The sequence below is a fragment of the Gymnoscopelus microlampas genome, assembly GCF_963454915.1.
Source record: "Gymnoscopelus microlampas genome assembly, chromosome: 6".
In the NCBI taxonomy this organism is placed as follows: domain Eukaryota; kingdom Metazoa; phylum Chordata; class Actinopteri; order Myctophiformes; family Myctophidae; genus Gymnoscopelus; species Gymnoscopelus microlampas.
Window position 1 is genome coordinate 20,553,748 of NC_139943.1, and position 22,289 is coordinate 20,576,036.

General features: G+C 38.9%; 1 protein-coding gene across 1 annotated transcript; it reads left to right on the top strand.

The window, feature by feature from the left end:
* Window positions 1-1,506: 1,506 nt before the first annotated feature.
* On the top strand, window positions 1,507-17,904 carry LOC311047370 (paired box protein Pax-6-like; the record flags this gene model as incomplete). Its single annotated transcript, XM_084060064.1, has 10 exons — window positions 1,507-1,519; window positions 9,021-9,151; window positions 9,818-10,033; window positions 10,423-10,585; window positions 13,968-14,120; window positions 14,509-14,591; window positions 15,384-15,534; window positions 15,727-15,836; window positions 17,426-17,561; window positions 17,822-17,904. The coding sequence occupies 10 exons, from the start codon at window positions 1,507-1,509 to the stop codon at window positions 17,902-17,904; spliced, it is 1,239 nt and encodes a 412-aa protein (XP_083916190.1).
* Between the last annotated feature and the right edge of the window lie 4,385 nt (window positions 17,905-22,289).

The window sequence follows — 22,289 nt, forward strand, 5'->3', positions numbered from 1 at the left end:
GGAGCTGTAATGGTTGAGTTAACTGTGTAACTACTGTCACTGCGCTACTGTTAAGGGGCCTCGCTGTGCGCACAGCGGGGTTGCACTAGACAGCACTACAGACGCCATTGTTGTCATTTCTGTGCACCCCATCCCCAAACACACACATACACACATGCACCCACACACACGCACGCACGCACGCACACACACACACACACACACACACACACACACACACACACACACACACACACACACACACACACACACACACACACACACACACACACACACACACACACACACACACACACACACACACGTTTTGTCACAACACTCTCTTTCTCTCTTTCCCCCTGTCCTCCATTTCCCCCTCTACTCCACACACTTAACTGCCCAAACTTACAGAGCCCCCCCTCCCTCTCTTTCTCTTTCCCTCGCTCAGTCTGTCCTCTGCCTTTCTTTTTCCTGGCCAGCCAAGCGTGGCAGACAGCGTGTGGCAGGGAGAGATTACCAACAGAAAGCTTCACTCGGGTTAGACTCTTCTGTCTCCTCAGTGTTGAAATCTGCATGGGCAAAGTTGAGAAACAAGCTGCATGCTGGCTGAGAAACACATTGACAATGTCCAAACACAGGAGTCTCATTCATCCTCTCAGAGTCGCTCTTCTCTCTTTGACAGTGATCTGAACTTTGGGTTGTATCCAACTGGATTATTATTATTATATGAGTTTTTTTTTGTTTTTTTTGTTTCTTTTCCTAAAATCCAGCATTTATATGTAAACTTAGTTTTATAATAAATACATTAATCGCCTTCCACCTTAATAATTACACTGTAAACCTGCTAATGACAGAGACAACATACTGACCATGTTCAAGCAGATGTTTACAGTTCCTTTTCCATTTTATACTGTGACAACATTATGTTACTACTTCATCTTTACAAGCCTACAGATAACCAAGTCTGTCTAAGATTTCAGCTTTTAATTGCCTTTAAGTACAATCATGTATATCCAATTAAAAACATGTTCTGTAAATTATTCTATTCGAAGACTGTACAAAGTAAACCAAGGGATTTGTCTGTGAAGATCCTGAAAACAAAACAACGTTATGAGTTAAAGCTCTGTTGAAAAGACAAATACATTGTCAGGCTTGGTGGTACAATGCCAAGTTGCTATCCTGTGATTGGTTCATATGCTGATTTATGCTAATGTCCATAAAGTTATGCATGGCTTTCAGTCACACTTTGCGAACTGGTAAATTATGGCAGAAAGTTCCTCTTTTTCCCTGTTAGAAAGTATGATTCTACAGATTCCACCTTTAAAACATGTTTGTCTTCCAGTGATGGGTTTTTACAGTATGTCAAAACCAAAAGGTTCTTATGAGGAGCTAGACTTGGCTGTGTGTCTTCATCTCAGAATGGTGTCTTGTTTCTGTCTCTATTCTATAATGTACTAATACATCTTTAATTTCTCTGTTAAAACAGATTACAGTAGCCGGTCCAGCTGGGAGACTGGTGTGGCCTCCATGATGCAAAACAGTAAGTCACAAATCCATAATCATTGGTATTAATTATTTGATATTTTACTATCATTCCATTCTACATATTCCAAATGTATTTAAAGTGAATTATGTTTAATTATGTTAAATATCTATCTATCTATCTATCTATCTATCTATCTAAATGTATGTATTAGCCTATTAATACAGCTGTGAAAAAGTATTTGCCCCATGCAATATTTTACAATTATTACTCATACACTTTGAGGTAATATGCTCACATTGTTCACAACTGCTGCATGTACAACCCAGGAACGATTCAAATCAACATGAGAACAGACAGTCATGGGGGCTAAACATCTCAGAGATGCAGAGACAGGGCTAATAGCTGAGGTATGTTTGGAAGGGCAGCAAATGATACCGATACCATATAAAGCACATAATTAAAACATGCAGATCAACTTTTGTGCCACTGCAAAATATTTTTATAATGTAACATGTTGCTATAAAAATATGAATCAGCAGAACATGACATACGAAAGAGGGACAGAGAGGTGGATGACAGAGACAGGTGGGCGATTGTAATTGTTTTCCACCTGAGTCGATAATGAATAATAGCAGATGGGTGTCTCGTCTGTAGTAAAATCAGTTCACCTGATCTGCTCTTTTCTAGTTGAATATCTGCAAGGAAAGATATATCTGTTGAAAAAAGAAAGAAAAAAAGCTCAGCGCAGTAGTTCAGTCCATATGGATTTGGCTTGGGTGCCGAGGGTTGCCAGTTCGAGTTCAGTACGGACCACAGTATATAGAGTGTAGCAGGAGAGACGTCATTTCACCTCATTGACACGGTTGAGGTGCCCTTGAGCAAGGCACCAAACACCTAAAACCCTAAAATGCTCCTGGTGCCACTACATGCAGCCTTAACACTCACTTCACCATCTCTCTGCGTTTGCATGTGTTTTCTGTTTAAAGAAACTGAGTTACAACTGACTTTACCTACGGGTATTAATGTGGTAATAATTTAGCTTAGAAAGGGAAAAACACTTTCTGATCTATCTATCATCTCAACAGAGAATAGAAGTTGGGTTCTTTTTGTACAACGACTATACTTGTTGTCTAGATACTGGTTCAGAATGACAATGAAAAATAAATGATTTCATTTTTCTTACTGCGGGACAAGAGGTGTATGCCGTCTGTAATGAAGGTGTGTGAGAGACTTCTTCTTTTTCTAATCAGTCAATACATTACTGTATGTATGTCTGTCTCTTTCTCTCTAGTCTGATTAATTCTCTAGAATGATGATGTCGCTTGCCTGAAAGAACTGATCTACAAGCTAACAACACATTGCATTGCAGCACGTTGTTAATTTTTATATCAGTTTGTTGGTCAAGCGACACTATCGTGTGATGGAGTATAAATTAAGATGATCTCTCTCTCTTCCCGTCCCATCATTCTTTTCCTTCCAATACCAATCCCACAATGCACTGCTTCTGCCATCTGCTCCCACCCTACCTTGGATGTACATTACTGTTACTGTTGTGTGAAAACCTTGTAACTGCAGCTTTTTAAGTTACTTTATTATTATTATTATTATTGCTTGCTTGAAATGAAAGTTTGCATGGAGCTTGCTATTTTTAGAACGTTTCAGAAAAGTCAAAAGTTACGGTTAGACGGTCTAAATGGGAAAACGGATGTTCTTCCTCCATAATTCCCAGAAATCTGACTTTGTTTTTGTTGTTTAAATCTTTGGGTTGACAATAGTGATGTGTTTGCTTGCAGACACATGATGGCCTGAACTCATTGTCATCTTACTTGCTAGCAATTCACTTTACAGTCTGTCAATTTAAGAAGTGGATCTTTCTTTAAATATGGGGTGTGGGGATTTCCTTCTCATGTCTTTGGCGTGTCGGTCGTAATCATTTATTTGACAGGGTAATTAAATAGGTAAATATTATTATAAATGTAATTGACAGACCTTTACCTTGAAAACTAATCTGGCTGTTTAAATTGGTTCTGACTTTGATCTTTTGAAGGTGTGTTCTGCTCAGTAAGCCTAAAATAATATTTCACACAATTGTTTGGGAGTTTAGGGGTCCCTGATAATAATACCAGTAAAATAAGATAACTGTCATTAAGGCCCAGGGGTCTATACAGTGAGTCGGCCTAAACCCCTGCCATGTACATGATGGAAGTTTTAGAACCACCAAAAACAGACACTGACTATCTGCACTTCTCCTAATCCTCACCTGTGAGCTCTCATCTCAGGCATGACAGACACCTTATAGGCTGCTTGGAAGTCAGCCTGTGGTGATTTTACAGATTATATAAAATATAGGATAAGATGTTCGAAGGCTGAAGGAAACCCATTCCCTGAATTGAAAGTTAATTGCTGTTAGTTCTGGTGTGAATGAACTTGATGGTAATTTAAATTGAAGGTTGCTGTGTCTTGCTCTGAGCTGCTCCCAAAGGCCTTTGTGTGTGTGTGTGTGTGTGTGTGTGTGTGTGTGTGTGTGTGTGTGTGTGTGTGTGTGTGTGTGTGTGTGTGTGTGTGTGTGTGTGTGTGTGTGTGCGTGCGTGCGTGCGTGCGTGCGTGCGTGCGCGTGCGCGTGCGCGTGCGTGTGCGCGTGTGTGCGTGTGTGTGTGCGCGCGTGTGCATGTGTGCGTGCATGCGTGTGTGTATCAACTCCCCTGTGAGAACACTGAGGGACCAAGCCAAATTGACTCCATATGTCTGTCTATTAATTCTCTGTCAATAGAGGAGAAGCCTGGACTTATATACCTCTGGGAAATGGCAGTGTGATTAAGATTTATAGAAGGGGAAATACTCAACCCTAAAACAGAAGCTGAACATGATCTCAGACTGGGAAATGACAGAGTAAAATTTATCCGGGGAAAATGATCCACCCGAAAAAGAGAGAAACATGATTTCATAGACAAAGGGCAAACAATAATAACCCTTGGGAAAATTCTTCAAACAGAAGTTACATTTGTTATTCATTTGACCTCTGTTCAGATAAAATGAAAGAGCGTCTACACTTAAAATAATCCAATGTCTGTGAACATGATGTCTGTCTCAGTGATGTGATGCACAGCAAAATCATCGGTGTTAACGTTAGCCTTGCGACTGTGTAAACGGAAATAAATGGACCCTAACCCATTCGTATAAAATTGAACCAGCTAAATTGGTTGATAGTTTGGAACCAAATGCACTTCTATGGGTCCAATTGGTTCCATTTGTACACTCTCAGAGTTAACAATGAGGACATTGCTGTGTGGCATCTGTCTCTCTGTGATGTGATGGGGTGTGTTTGTGGCTGGCAGGTGGTTGTATGATTTATCAAGACCACGTTGAGAGGTTTATGAATCTGCAATATGCTTCCCCCCCTCCCCTGGGCCATTAGCAGACAATGGACAATTGATTTAATATTAATCCCTGCTTAATCTCTGTAACATCACAGCACAGAGCTTTAGCCTGTAGATAAAACCACCACCTCTGGATGCTGTGTAAAAAAAAAAAAAAAAAAGACCTGCACAGAAGTGGAAATAAGAAATTTGGACTAAAATCTCACATCTCTGGACATAAATGAAATAATAAATAAATAAATAACAACAATAATAATAATAATAATAATAATAATAATAATAATAATAATATTATTAATTGTTAATTAAGTGTCCTTATTTAAACTTTTAAAAACACATATTGTTTGCATTTTGATGAAATGATAATTCAGAGATTTTAGTTTAGCTTTGCTGTTCCTAATTCTGCTATATGTATGCAATGATTTGTGTAATTACATATGACCACATTCAGAATGAATATGTATATTGTGGTTGTAACATTTGTTCCTGCCATGTGCTACAAGAACTAATAACTGTTATGACAGTTTGTAGGGTGTCTTCAGGTGTCTGAACGTAAACATATGCTAATGTTTATGCATTTTATCCAGACTGTAATTTACATAATTAAGATATTGTTTAGTCTTCTTGTTGACAGCAGGTGAGGTATCTTCATAAAGACTGAAGTCTAATTTATGCTCAGTCGCACGATGGTATCGCGCAGCAAAAATAGCAGAAATGTGTACCGCGTCACATCCACGTCACGTTGTGAGCTTGCAGGTCGGCTATTTTCGAAGTGCGACACATAATTGGGCTTAACTCTGAATGGGGGACATGTGTGGAAAATGTCATGTCTGATTTATTGGGATGGACGTGCTGTCCACTGTAAAAACCTCAGTGTTAATTTGACTGAGAAGAGTGAACTAATGGAACCCTTTACCGGGTCCATGTGGTTCCACTCTTCTGAGTTAAATTAACACTAAAGACTTTATTGTGCAGCGCCGTAGGCCATGACGACGGTGCAAGGAACTCCAGAATTCAAAAGTAGTAGATGGAGGAAAGGAGATAAGTAGGGATTAAAGGAAAGAAAGCAAGGATGTGAGTGAGCACACCAAGAGGCCTCTGTAAACAACGTTCAGTTTTCTGTTTTATTGTTTGCTGTATTGGCCTGTAGGCACACACTGATCCACAGCTGATCCACAGTGGCATGTTTGTGTTCATAGGGTTTGTTTTATATTCAAAAGTTGATGCATCGTTGAATTATTAGACGCTTGTTTTTAGATTTGCCTATACTTCAAAAGGGTTTGTGGTTCACGCTTGGTTTGTAATTGTTAATGTTTGCTTTACATGTGGTGGTTCTGGACAACAAAATTTCAAGAATTTATAGAAATAGATGGATAGAAGACTGGCTTGGTTCCCTGTCTTGCCTGGCATTGCGTAAGTGAAACAGGCACTTGGAAGTTGGACACCAGTCTGTTGATTGAGGGCGGGGTTTAAGGGGGTGTGAGTGATATTCTATTTGTTTAAAAGATTAAGCTATATTAGTCATTGCTATAGAGTGTTTGTTCAGTTGTCTCCAAATCTCTCGAGCTCTTTAGAAAAACAGAAAATACATTTTCAGGTGAGACACCAATTTCATCCAGTCAGGAGAGAGAACCCATTTATCAGTGTTATAGTGTCTGCTATTTTTGTTTTATCACTTCCAATTTCACTTGTTTACCCTGTATCTTGTATGATAATAATAATAGCTCAGATGTTCTCTCTCCTAATTCTTGGATGAAATTGATATTCTGGCAAAATCTATAGCAATGATTAGCCTACTATCAGACTATAGAGCTATTTAACACCTATTTTATTAAGAAATATCACTTACAGCACCTTTATACGGTCTATCACGTCAATACTGTGATTTCAGGAATCTCATATTGGGCAGAGTTTCAGCCCAAACCACCTCTCCATTGACTTCCTGTAAAATTCAAGTTTTAAAACTTAAATATTTATAATATAATATAAGTATTTAAAAAAAGTTAAATATCAAAAAGAATAAAACACTTCAAAAGGTATCTCTATGTAAAGTTTCAGCCCGCTGGGGTTGCCAGATTAGTGCCCACAAACAGACAAACCGGCTCTGCCCCCTATAGAGCCACAGTGTACAAACCAGGGAGTTACTTCCTTGCAGAGTGCACAAGAAATTTGGCGCTGATCGGTCCAGCGGTTTGTGAGATTAGCTGCGGACAGATAAAAACACAGACTCTCTTCGACCACCCTGTCAAAAGAATACTATTGAACTCTATTGATAATATATTATCATAGAATGATTAGAAAAATTGGCGCAGCGCCTGTTCAAGTAGGCTACTCACCACTTTGGGCATGAGCCATGCGCTTCGCGAAGTTATCCAACTTTACCATTATAATTTTCAATTGATAACATAGTAATCTATCCTGTATATCCATTGTCCCATGCGTTAGATGGAGAATGAGCACCCGGGCTTGAGATAAAAAGTGACTGTTGCTTCAGTTTTACAGACCTTTAGTACTTAGTACGCCTTAGAGAAAAGCAGGAGGAATTGCTGGCATACACTGACATGTGTACTGTATTCACCTGTTTCCTAGGCTGTGTGTTTTCCACTTCCTGTCGATTTCATTGGATATCATTGGTCATCTGACCAGTTTCATTGGATTTCATTGGATCAAATCGACAGGAAGTGGAAAACACACAGCCTAGGAAACAGGTCAATATAAGAAACATTTGAAAACCATTTTGACCAGTATGACTTATGAAAAGTCATACTGGTCACGACCAAAGTTTGACTTTGGTCGTGTTGGCACAAGCTTTTTGAATCATTAATTACATGTTTTGTGTGCGTTACTTAATTTTGCAGACCTGCATTAGAGTTGTCCAATAAAACAGTTATGCACTTAGGCTACAGTTTAGAGAATGTTAACCACTTAAACCATGTTGACTGGGATCTCCCAGGGGTCTATACGTGGTCCCCTTCTTTTGTCTCTCTACACACAATATCTCTTTGCCAAAAATAGCCGATCTACAAGCCTATTATGACATGCCCAGAATAGGGACGCTAAGGTTCATTTGTAAAATCAGCCAAAGCTATTGAGAAAAACTGTAATATGTTATGTTACATTACTCATCAATACATTTAAAAAAGATAAACACCCTGTCAAATAAGCAATTTATCAATTTCAGATATTATTGTAAAGACGTATACCATTTGGAGAATCACATGCCTTCAAAAGATGAAGTTTAGGAAAATGTGTCATCAAATGGTAGAAATTCTTAGCACTAGTGGAGTGTAAGATTTTTAGAATACATTATGCAAAAACAAAATTATCACGGGATATGACAGGAGCATCTAAATAATTAACTGGGCAAAGAAGGTGCCATTATCAGGTCAGTGGCATCTTTGTGTATGATAATGACAGACAGATTGAGGTGGTCGTGTAATAATAACACATCATTATAACATAACAGATCATTGTGTGGTACAGTAATTGTCTTGTGGATAGATCTGGAAAGGCTTTCTATGGTTTGCTGAGGATTTGGTGTTTCTATACTTATGTACTCTTCTCTTTGCTTGCCTCCTCTCATGCTTGTTGCAGTCATTCCATTCATAATTCTGTCGTCATTACTGATGTCCCCACCATGATATCTTCATAATGCTTGAACTGAAGTCATTGCAAACATATAAAAAGCACAGCAATTTAACCCATTGAATCCGGGAACGCATCTCTGTCATTTTAGATTTCTTTGGCTATTCAAAAATAGCAGATATACAAGCTCATAGCGCGGCTCATGTGCAAATCTTTGAATATATATATTTTTTATAGCGAACATTTCCAAAATATTTTGTTCCAGGGACCCCCAGAAGCAAAGATTTGAGTTACAAATGTTACAAAAGATTTGGACACATTTTCAGCGCGGCACTCAGTGCCGCACTATGAGCTTGTATATCTGCTATTTTTAATAGCCAAAGAAATATTAAAATGACACAGATGCGTTCCCGGTCTTTATGGGTTAAATGCAAGTGCTGATGAGTGAGCTAAATGTGAACCACCCCAACCCTGTGTGTGTGTGTGTGTGTGTGTGTGTGTGTGTGTGTGTGTGTGTGTGTGTGTGTGTGTGTGTGTGTGTGTGTGTGTGTGTGTGTGTGTGTGTGTGTGTGTGTGTGTGTGTGTGTGTGTAGGTCATAGTGGAGTTAACCAGCTGGGAGGTGTGTTTGTGAATGGCAGACCTCTACCTGATTCTACCAGGCAGAAGATAGTGGAGCTTGCCCATAGTGGGGCTCGGCCCTGTGACATATCACGAATATTACAGGTATGTTATTATCATACTCCGTACATTAGATTGTGTGCTTAACCCATACCGAAATGCAAAAGCCTGGCTGAATAATAACTGACGGCTGACTTTTTGTCCAGAGTTTATAACTTCATGTTTCAAATCATTAAATGTTTATCCTTTCATCTTTATATTACTGTTGCATGAAACCTTCAGCTTGTATTTATGCTCTTCTGCCTGACCTTTCTTCTTTGTTTTGTTTTCCTTTGCTGTGATGACAATGAAATATATTATATATATTTCTATCAAATAAATGTATACTGTGTATTTTGTAGTTTCTGCCTACAGTATATTATACTGACATATACCTTGGCTTTCCATATACTGTAGAGGCAGGTTGATGTAAAAAAAAATACTTTATCCATGTAACACTCTATTTGATCTACCCTCCTTGTGCCTACAGGCAGGCTGATCATGCCTTAAAACTGAACAAATTGGTATTGTTGGCATTATAACGTTTACTGTGTACATTTGCATATTGCTCTACCGCCCTATTTCTTGTTTTGTAGAGTCCAGCTGACACTAGCGTTCAGCTGCAGGAGAGAGAAAACGTAAGCACCAAACACCTCCTAACCTTAACATCATTCAACCAGCAACCAGTCTTGAATAATGTGTGTGATTTGTCTTTTGTGTCTTTATGTCCAGGTTTCAAACGGCTGCGTGAGCAAGATTCTGGGCCGTTATTACGAAACGGGCTCCATCCGACCCCGGGCGATCGGAGGGAGTAAACCCAGGGTGGCAACGCCCGAGGTGGTGGGGAAAATCGCCCACTACAAGAGAGAGTGTCCGTCCATATTCGCCTGGGAGATCAGAGATAGGCTCCTGGCAGAAGGAGTCTGTACTAATGATAATATACCTAGTGTAAGTTTCTCCAGTCCCAATAAAAATAAAGCTACAATCTGTATGTTTTATGTCTATTGTTGTTGCCCTCTCCTGACAGAGAGAGGTAATTGCAATGTCTGAACTACAATAAAGATGGCAGCACATCTTGTCCAGTGCAGTGGGCCGTCATTGCCAACCTGTTGTTGGCAATGACCCTGGTACCAGGGTCAAAATTGCTCAATAGAAATGTAGGTAGACCACCTCCAACCACTGCGGTTGTTCTCATTATACTGTATTAACATACTCTACCTTACATACTGGTTAAAATAGTGCATCATTATTTCTTTAAAAAGTCCTGGATTGTAGTTTTATATCGTCCAATAACAAACTAAATGGATGGTGGTTTCATTCATTGGCTCTGTTCCCAGGTGTCATCAATAAACCGTGTTTTGAGGAACCTGGTCACTGACAAACCGCAGATGGGGACAGTGGGGGCTGATGGGATGTTTGACAAACTCAGGATGCTCAATGGACAGACAAACTGGGGAGGCCGGTCAGGATGGTACCCCGGGACAACACTACCAAATTCTGGTAAGAAACTACTACTACTAGTATTACAATCACTACCACTAGTATTAATACTACTGCCACAATTACTAATTGATTGATTGATTGAATACTTTATTAACAGTTTTCAAATAGTACAGTGGTACGATTTTACAATGATGAAAAAAGGATAACACAAAAAGCCCTAGGGGCTTGTTTCCTCTAATAATAATAATACTACCACAATTACAATCACTAACAATACTAATACCACTGCCACTAACTCTCAGGATTTTACTGTGTACTACTACAGTACCTCTACTCTGCCACTCTTCCTCCAGTACTACTACATGTATATTAATTATCAAACATGAAACATATGACTGCATTTCTCCCAGAACTAGACTTTCCTGTATTAATCGGCTCTGGAGTTTGTGTGTGTCTGTGTGTGTGTGTGTGTGTGTGCGCGCACGTATGTGTGTGCGTGCGTGCGCACGTATGTGTGTGTGTGTGTGTGTGTGTGTGTGTGTGTGTGTGTGTGTGTGTGTGTGTGTGTGTGTGTGTGTGTGTGTGTGTGTGTGTGTGTGTGTGTGTGTGTGTGTGCGTGTGTGTGCGTGCATGCATGTGCATGCGCTTGCTCATGTGGGTGTGGGTGTGTGAAAAGGCTGCCTATTGCAGCAGCCATGTGCGGTCTCGTCCCATTTGTCTCCGTTTCCGCCTGACTGAGTGTGACACTAAGCAATGCCTTCATTCTGTTTTCCACAGTCACTGTTGATCTACTGGGGATAATGAATAATTAGGCTAGCACCACAGATGATGTACACTCTATTGGGAGCTCGAGTCAGCCTCGCATCCAATATGATTCTAAGCTAGATTACCATTCTAAACTGCCATGCATTCTTATAAAAGGTTTTGAATATTGTATAGTCCATGGTTTGGTTATACCAAGACCCCGGGCATATTCTCAATTGTGGTTAATATTAATGTACCGCATGTAACATAGCCTACATGGTGATCTTGACTATTATGGCTCATTCACAAGCTGTAACATCCACTATGTGGAGGCCATTATTTTTCATGGTGGGAGAGGGACACATGAATAAATCACAGGCTGTTGATGAGAAGATCCAAGTGTCCCACAGGAGATCCCATCACTTTGATTTACAGTATATATTTATTTTATACCAGGGGGGTCTTATTGAAAAACCTTACTAATGTGTGGCTACTTTGACAGTTTGCATTGTGCAACATTTGTGAATCAATTCATGTGAATGTTGTGAGTCAGTTGACTATATTAACTTAGTCTAAATTCTAATAGACATTTGTACTTGAGTTAAAGGAGTATTTTCTTTTAAGAATATTTAAAGCGGTACTATGCAATGTTTTTTTAATTAATAAAATGTTATTTTGTAATCTGTATGGTAGAGTATGTTAATACAGTATAACTTACAATTGGGGTGGTTGTAAGAGACATTTAAATCACCTTTAAATCACATTTAAGTCACCTAGACACAGGATCTGACATGAATTTTGACCTGATGGTCAAGATTCAATTTATCCCCTGAGCAAACAGCCGGCTCTATTAGCTCAATGGTAAAAATGTCAGGACTTGCGCAGGAAACTGGGTTCAAATCCGGGGCAGAAGAGGAAAGTTACATAGTGCAGCTTTAAGTATTCAAAAGCATGTACTTTTAAAAAAAACAATTAAATATTCAAATCTTGATCACATGACGCAATCTTGATCACATGACTCGAGAGATAATTGTTTTGGAGTAGTAGTAGCAAAAAGTGTGTTTTGAAGAAAACAGAAAATGGCGAAAAATGTAGTTCAGAGACTAGCACAGTCTCTGAATTGTGACTGCTGAGAAGGAGGGTGCTGCTGGGCATCGGTAGCCTGGCTCCAGCCCCTGAATCGCTAGCCTCGCATTCAGGGTCTGGTGACGCTGTAGAAAGGCATAGAAAGGTATCCCCAATCGGGATAATAATTCCAGCATGAACCAATCTCTAAAGAGAGCCACTTTGGCCACACCCCCATCTCAGAAAACGGCTGCACTGAGAGGGCTTTCAGACTGGATAATGGAGTTAAACAAAATGAAAATTCAGGCTGAGTATCAGGCTAGGGCATCGGGTCGTTTTGGGGAGGTAGACTTTTCAAGTCTGAAGAGCTTTACAGGGAATCAAGGTATGTTGCGAAATCCTGACAGTTAAGTGAACAGTGAGGATTTTGCAGCGAAGCTCATGGTGTTTGACAGCAGGTGGGAGACAGGGAACAGGCCTGGTGTATCACAGGGTGAGGTCTGCATGTATTTGGGAGGACACGCTGTACTGCAAAATCCTGAGAGTCCTGAGGCAGCGCCATGTGTCTGTTAAACTTTTGACCGTGCAATGTCATCCATATGATGAAGTACATATACATCATGGTTATCATCGTGGTTATGGCCTTCATCAGGGGAAGTTGCCCTAATGAAGGCCTTAACCCATTCAATCCGGGAACGCATCTGTGTCACTTTAGATTTCTTTGGTTATTCTTTTGGAGTGAAAATCGTGAAAATGTGTACAAATCATTGAATATATACTGTATACATTTTAACTCAAATATTTGCTTATGGGGTCCATGGACCATGTATGGACAAATACATTTTAGGGGTCCTTGACATGAAACAAGTTTGAGAACATAGCAACATAAGGTTGTAGGATTTAGAAGACATGTGTAGAATCCCCAGAAGCAAAGATTTGTGTTGAAAATGTTTGCTTTAAAAAACAGAAAAAGATGAGCAAACATTTTTACAATTCTTTTTTTTTTAATAGCAGATCTACAAGCTTGTAGCACGGAACTCGGTGCCGCACTATGGGCTTCTATATCTGCTATTTTTTAATAGCCAAAGTATAAAATAATGGTTATAGCTAAAAATCTAAAAGGACACAGTAGGCCTACAGTATATGCATTCCCGGATTGAATGGGTTAATGACTTAAACACATCGGTGTGTTTTTAACTTTGATTCAATCTATTACCTTTAGTGCCTCAGAAGTCTTTCAATAACTCCAAACTGAAAAGCACTAGAGGGACACCTTTTTACACACAAAAAACACTCCATGCGTTTGTTTCTTGAGAAGTGACTCGTCATTGTGTTACAGGGCAAAGCAGCTCTCCTCTTCATTCAAGAGGACTCGTCTCAAAGGCTCTGCAAACACTTGATTGAAACTGGATTCACATTGAAAAGACAATGAACAGAAGAGTGGGGCTGCGAAGCACTATTATTAGTAAAGCTTAGATGAGGGTCCTTGAAGCAATTAATCAGCTATGCTAAAAATAAATTAGGACGTTTTTTTAACACTTGCCCATACGCTTTTTTTCCCTGGTCTCTAAATCACATCTCTCTCCCTCTCCCTCTCCCTCTCTCTCTCTCTCTCTCTCTCTCCCTCCAGATTGTCCTCAGACAGGGGGAGTTGAAAACACCAATTCAGTGAGTTCTAATGGAGAAGATTCAGAAGAGACTCAGATGAGACTTCAGCTCAAGAGGAAACTCCAGCGAAACAGAACTTCTTTCACACAGGACCAGATAGAGGCCCTAGAGAAAGGTGAACATTTGGATCCTGAGTTAGAAGCAATTGTAACTGTTTTATGCACCACATATAACTCGGAGAAAGCTGCACAAATCAAAACTAAAGAATGTTCTGTTTGCCACTGCATTTTTACAGATATTTTGGATTTATTTCTTGTGTTGCACTTTAATCTCTCATTTCTATGTTTTATTTCAGCTAATTAGTTATTTTAGATTTTGTTGTTGAAATGTGTAATATAAATAAACTTGCCTTGCCAGCAGCCTAAGATGGCACCACATTAACATATATGACAGTGACCAATCTCACTATAGCCAGAGTTCATATAAAACTGCTATAAACTGTTATTTCCGTGTCGTTGCATGATATTAAATTAATAATGACCTAACATGTGTTTTTGTTTCAGAATTTGAAAGAACTCATTATCCAGATGTCTTTGCCAGAGAACGACTTGCAGCTAAAATAGATCTGCCAGAAGCACGAATACAGGTAGGTTTTCTATTGCTATCAATATGCCATCGATCAATCAATATCTCTATCTCCCAGATTCTGTGATTTGTTGAACTGGTTTGATTGATTGATTGATGTACTTTATTTAGTAAGACATGAGAACAACAGTACATGGAAGTACAAATTCACAATACAAGGTCTACTAAACTGGAAGACTCATAAAAGCACAGAGCTTGTTTCAAATGAGTTCCCCATGCACACAAATCATGATGACATATAAGAGACAGACAGATATACACAACTACTATAGAATGTCATACAATCAGTTTACAGGTTACTGGTATGAAGAGTGAGAAATATGTACAAAAGGTTAAAGGGATATTTCACTTTTTTTTTTAAATTGGGTGATAAAATGAATATCAAATATCTAAATACTGAATCAAGCAACTTAAAAACTGTCTGAGGGGCTCACAAAAGCCTGAGTAGACGATAAAATGACCCAAGGTCTTTTTGAAAGTGAAATATCCCTTTAAGTATGGGCATTGGACACACATAATGGGTGTTAATGAACTGGATGGAATGTTGACACTTATTGAAACTGAAGCAGTTCAGTTTAAAATCAAACAAAGTTTTAGCCGTTGTAATAACCACTATTGTTATTATTTAGTTGTGTCATTAACTCGGATGTAGACTGGAATACAAATGTGGCAGAGCGAGAGAGAGATTTAATTCTGGCACATTTGTGTATTAGTTTGGAAATGCCAGACTAGTACAAATGGACACGAAAAGGTCTCCGAGTTAAATTAACACACAGGATTTTGTTGTGTATAGGTGTGGTTTTCCAACAGACGTGCAAAGTGGAGGAGAGAGGAGAAGTTGAGAAATCAACGACGCCAGGCCTCCAACTCCTCGAACCACATTCCCATTAGTAGTAGCTTCAATACAAATGTGTACCAACCACTACCACAGCCTGCAACACCAGGTACTGGAACTAGAAAATATATGTATTTTCAAACACAACAAATTCTTCATTTGAAAATAACGTTTTTGTCAAGTGACATGTCGCTCAATACTTATATTCACTGAAGCATAAATGTGATTTTATTATGATCAATTTCTTATTTGAACATCTTATTGTTGTCCCTTCTCTGTCCCTGTTCACCCAACCTTTTAGTTTCCTTCTCATCGGGGTCCATGTTGGGGAGGACAGAATCAGTTCTGTCCAACAACTACAGCATACCAGCCATACCCAGCTTTAGTATGGCAACTAGCCTGCCTATGCAAGTAAGTCTGAACTAAGGCTGAATGCCCTACAGTACTCCAGTCAATAACAACTTTAATGGCGATCTGTCGATTCGATTTTGAAACATCAACAACAACAACATAAAGAAAAAATCATTAAAAATAGTGTGGTAAATATGCAAGTCAGTCAAAAACTAGAAAAAGTGCTCCTCGGAGCACAGGTCTCCGCCAGGTCAGGTAGGTTATTGTGGCCTCCTGATGGCACTATAACAGGCCAATGTGAAAAGGGTGCCATTTCTTCGCAGGCCTTTCAATCGGACACTGCATTCATGATTTGAGGCATTTTGTTTTGCTAAATTAGACCTGCTGGTGGCGCTATAACAGGCCAATGTGAAAAGGGTGTCATTTCTTCCTCGGCCTAGTGGGAATGTGCGTGCAAAATGTCACGGATATTGCACGCTGTGATCATGTTTTGAGTCATTTCGTTCAAAACGGAGCTCTCCTGCAAACTTTGGAAGCCAATGTTAGCCAATTAGGATGGAATATGAAAAATCGGACAGATCTGTGTTGATCACATGACTATAGAGATACTGTGTACTGATTTGCGTGATGTTTGAACAAAATCTGTAGGAGTGATATCCAAAATTTTTTTTGCACAAATCGGCCTCCTGGTGGCGCTATAACAGGCCAATCAGCAAAAATCAGGCCAGAGGTTCAACATTGACATCCAGGGAGTGTGTGTGCATAGTTTCGCAGTGGCCGGGCTATCGTGCCAGAGATTAGCTGTTCACAGACAGACACACACGGACGGACGGACGGACAGGGTGCAAAACATAGTCTCTCGTCATGCCTTTCGGCCTGGCGGAGACAATAAAAACATTGATTATACCAACTGCAGTCACCACCAAAATCCAAGATAAGGACTGATCTACAAGCTCATAACGCATTGCATCTAGAGTTGCACCAGCCTTTTGGTTTTCAGCCAAGTGTTTCCTTATTTTCAGTTTTGGTATCGGACAATAATTTTCCTTTCGGTGCATCCCTAATATCTTTTTTTTTTACGACATGTGACTCCGTCGTTCAATGAAGTAGTACTGTATAAATCTGACTTTACGGTACATGTGATCACAATGTTTACAAGACCGTTTGCACTTGTTTATTGTTCATACTGCTTTACTTAATGATTTAAGGAAGAATAGAGAAGTGTATGAAAGTGTTTGTGATTAGTCTCACATCGCTGTGACAAGTAACCTTGTAATGGAGCTGAAACTGAAATAGAACTTAATTCTGGATTTCCATAATCCATACCATTATCCTTTGTACTGTATATGACTGAGATGTTTATGCAATCAAATCAATACTAACTCTGCATCTCGTTAATAGTAAGCCTGTATACAGTAACATAGACTGGTATATACGATCTTTCATCCATGATGTGTTCTTGCCATTTGGCTCTGTTGTATAAATGTTTGTAGAGTTTAGTTTAGGCTATCAACAGGCTAGTTTACTAATTGATTTGTTAATCAACATATGAATATAATAATATCAGACCTATTATCCCGATCTACCAGCCCTGTGGTGACCCAGAGTACTAGAGTTACTGTCTAACAAATATTCATTTATATTTTCAGGCATCAAGTCAAAGCTCTTATTCCTGCATGCTGCCTACCAGTCCAACAATAAATGGGAGGGGTTATGACACATACACTCCACCCCATATGCAGCCACACATCAACAGCCAATCAATGACCTCCTCTGCATCAACAGGTAACATTGACAGCACTTAATTCTTACATGACTTACAGTACGAATATTAAATTAATCAAGACAAAAACAAGCAAGCAAGTACAGTGTCTGTGCAAGCACATTGTATACAGTATGCATGGAAGGACACCATTTACCAGCAAACAAGCATACAGCTTTGCAGTCAAAATAACTTGACTAAGTAATTAATGCCATTGTGCCTTGATAAAAAAATATATTTATTTTTGTGTGATACCAATATATTATTTTACTAATTGTTTCAGGTCTGATTTCCCCTGGTGTTTCAGTTCCAGTCCAAGTTCCAGGTGAAGGGGACATGTCACAGTACTGGCCACGCCTACAGTGATGCCAGTAGTGGCCACGTTTGTTGTAACATCCTCCCTGCTGTGATGTTATTGGTAGCTTTGAGGGTTGAACCTTGAATTGAGTAAATGGGCCATCAACCTTTGATACATTCTGAACTCAAACTCCTTCTGAGCTCTTTAAAGAAAAACTGCTTAAAATTTTAAAGAAGAAAATGTCAGACTTGCTGACAGACTGTACAGCAGAAAATAGACAAGCAGGGGCTGAGAAAATGCAGGATGTCGGGCACAAGTCCCCTCACCCAAAGCCTGAATGTCTGGACAAAGACTCACACTTACCGTGAGCGAGACTTTCAAGCCAAATTTTTTAGACGTGCAAGATGGAAACTGAAGAACTTTGGACGTTTTCCTTTAGCATTACCACAAGTCACAGAAACATCTAAGCAAGATGAAGTTGGACAAGATGAAAGGCCGTTGGGGGGTCTGTCTCTACATTACCTCCATTACCACAGATTAATATTCTGGCTAATGAGGACAATTTTGAACCAGATGGCAAAAGTACAAATAGCACTAATCTGTGGTACATTGATTGGGCTACAGACAATTTAATAGCATTGCCAAATTAGAGGAAGAGCTGGCCAGTGGTTAGTGAACTTGTTACAGTAAGTGGACTAGTTAATGGCTACCTTCGCTGCCAAAACCCTCTTATTTCCTGAGTGACCCTTATTTTATTATGATTTTAACCCTTTTCAAGTTGTGTCAATAGAACAAGTTGGTCCAAGAGGGATACAGCTGATTTCTGCCAACTCACTGTTGACAGATATTGTATGGGTTACAGGTATTGGCACTGGGATACTCGTTTGATTGTTGACTCTTGAAGGACAAGCAAGTACCAACTTTAGGAAGGCGAGTGCGTTCTGGACATGATGAACTCGGTGAATGGATAAACAAACAAATTGTAAAGTATCCATTGAAATATTGTTTTGGAAGGAAAATGACCTCTGTTACCTCTGTTTTCAGTTGCTAACTTATGTCATGTTGTTGTATTTGTATCTTGGCACTTGTATGTAAAAAATGTTTAAAAATGTTAAAACATGAGGAATAAACACTGAAATATAAAGAAAATAATTTTATGAAACATTAAGTGAACTGACTTGGAATTTGTTCCATCATCAGATTCCAAAAAATCATGGACATGATTCTGTACACAATGTGGACTCTGGTGATATGTTTTGGTATTTGTAAAGATCCTGGACTTGATCTGTAAACTGGACTGCACTGATTCTAAACTGAAGAGTACAGTCTGTCAGAGAAAATGACTTTTCTCCCTTCGGTACAAATCCAAAGCTCTTACGTTAAATTAAGACACCCTATTGAGAACCAACAAATGCTACATAAAACGAAGCAGGTCAAACATTGGTTGCTTAAAAATAAAATATATAATTTATTTGAGGGTGTCTTACAAATCTGTTATGTCGAACTGTAAAGTATTTGTCTTTCCAGAAATCTGGAATGCTTCTATAATAAAAAATAAAAAATAAATTATAATTCTGGAAATATTCAAAATCATGTTAACCTTCAACAGGTTTCCTTTTTTTTTTAACGCACTATCATCAACTAAAGAATGTACTGTACCTGTGCTGTTGCAAGGATACCTCATATGTCTAGTCTTGGCCTTTCCCATTTTTATGCAGACTCTTAGACAGACAAACATATTTTGCGATTTCAAAACAAAGAACGTGGTAAATTATCCAAAAACAAGGTTGGATTTATTAAGCCCTGTTAAACACATTGGTTATACTGTAGATATGAGGTTTTCTTCTGACAGTAGATGTACAGTGAAGTGAGGACTCAGGTGGGGCCAATTTACTTGTAGCTCCAACTAAAAAATGTATATAAAAACTGCAGTTCATTTGCCAATGATCGAGAAATAATGATCAGTTATATTTTCCAAAGGTTGACAATATTTTCATTTCATTTAATGTTGAAAATCCACATCCTTAATGCAACTGTTTGTTTACACCAGATCTGATTTTCTCATAATATGATCCGCAAATGAATGTTTTCCTGTTCAGACAGCCATGAATGACAGAACTGGTTGAATTGAACACAGGCCCCAGTAGCTTAGAAAAGCAAAACACGTTGTGCCAGAAAGCTCATATTGTCTACTGGTAGGAATTTGGAACATACTAACTCAAAACCACTTTTAACAGTAAAATGGTATATACAGTACATTGAATAAATATGGGGCATATTACAGACAATTTACAAGGAATTTGGAACATACCTAACTCAAAACCACTTTTAACAGTAAAATGGCATATAAATTGAATAAATATGGGGCATATTACAGACAATAATATCGCATTATGCATTTTGGGGCATACTATAGACAATATTATCAGATTATGCATTGAGATGAATGTTAGTTTTTTATGTTAGCATATTGCATGGTATTGTGCAGATATAAAGTGTATTCCTACTACATCATATTTTAGATAGTATATAATACATGCTGATATGCCTACTGCATCAGTAGTTAGGGTATTTGGCCAGATGTACAGACAGTATGTATTATGATCTTTCTGACACAGCAGTGGTTTGTTACAGACATCCCTGACAGACTATCAAACTGCTGAATGTAAAACCAGACCAAAGCTTTTGTTTGTGATTCATTACATATCTCTTTTTATCTCAGTTTGTAGTGTACACGTTTTGTTGGCAACTTTGAAAAATGTTGTTGTGTTTTTATAATCAACAGCAAGCCGTATAATAAGAGGTTCATATTTCATTGGTATGGTTTGAGTTAACCTCTTAAACCCTAAATTATACTTCTTTTTAATAATGAAAATCTACAAGCTCACAACCCATTGCAGTGTGATGTGTTTCTGAGCTTGTACATATACTTTCTTTTGCTATTTAAAAAAAGGGAAATCTTCTAAAGCTTGTGAATGACATGCCCAAAATGAGGGACCCCAGGGTTAAAGGGGCTAAGATATGTTGCAGATGCCCAGATCTAATCCTCACTAGAAAACAAAATGAAACATGGAATTTAATGTCATACATTTTAGAAATCCATCCAGAAGATGTCTGATCCATTTCTGTTTCAGTGTAAAGGGAGCACTATGTATTCAAATATCAAGTCACTTATCAATCCTCATATCAACATTACCAACACAGACCACCTTCCTAAACAATGACAGTTGAATTCTAGATATTATCAACAGAGCCAGAGACCCTTAAGCCCAGCTGCATATACTGTACATGTAACTGTATGCCATGTTCAATTTCTTGTGAAAAATGTTTAATTCCACATTCAATTTCTCAACATCAGTTTTCAAAGCTAATTTATAAGATTAACTGTGATAATTAAGATCTACATACTGTACAGTGAGTCAGTCTCACACAGCTGTCAACACATACAAGCTTTAATATGAGTGAGCTCAACACCTTCTGTTGAACACCTATTAACTGTTTTTGTACATGCATATATCCCAACACAGTAACCATTCTACCGCTAAACCAAAACTCAAGTCCTAACAGCCTCTTGAAAAGTGAGGACCAGCTAAATGTCCTCATTTTCTGTAATTTTCCTCACCTTGCTACCCTTATTAGGACATTTGGTTCTCACAAGATAGCAGTACAAGTACAAGAACACACACACACACACACACACACACACACACACACACACACACACACACACACACACACACACACACACACACACACACACACACACACACACACACACACACACACACACACACACACACACACACACACAGGGGCAATACACTCAGAAGCACATAGACACACAATCAGCCTCAGAGAGGCCCAAATCATTTTATACACATCAGTGGGTTCAGGAGCAGAGCGGTATTGAATGGGAAACTCTTTTCATCGGCACTGTCATTCATTCATTCAATCTGTCGTTCCTTTCTGTCCTCCATTGGACGGTGAGCAGTTTGAAAATGAGAATGGGGTCAACCTCTCCTCGTTCACCTGACAAAGGGCTGGAAAAGAAAATGTGGGAGGGAGAGAGGAACGGACCTGATGCCTGCCACAAGATAAAAGCAACAGAGGAGAGACGGAGAGATGAGAGAGAGTGAAAGTGGAAAAACAAAGAAAAAGATACAGACTGAGAGTGACGGGAACGAGAAGAAACTGGGGAAAAAATAGAAAGAGACCAGGAAGAGAGAAAGAGGGGGAGAGAGAGCAAGAGAGAGAGAGAGAGAGAGAGAGATTGAGAGAGAGTGAGGCGTTTTGTGAGCGCATCAAAGACAAATGACCTGTGGATACTTTCTAAAGAGGCTCATTCCTTTAGATTGGAAACTAACCATAGCTGCTTAATGACATTGTGGCAACAACTATCAATTACTATCTTTATCAAATGGCATTATTATGGGAATTATAATTATCAACGGGC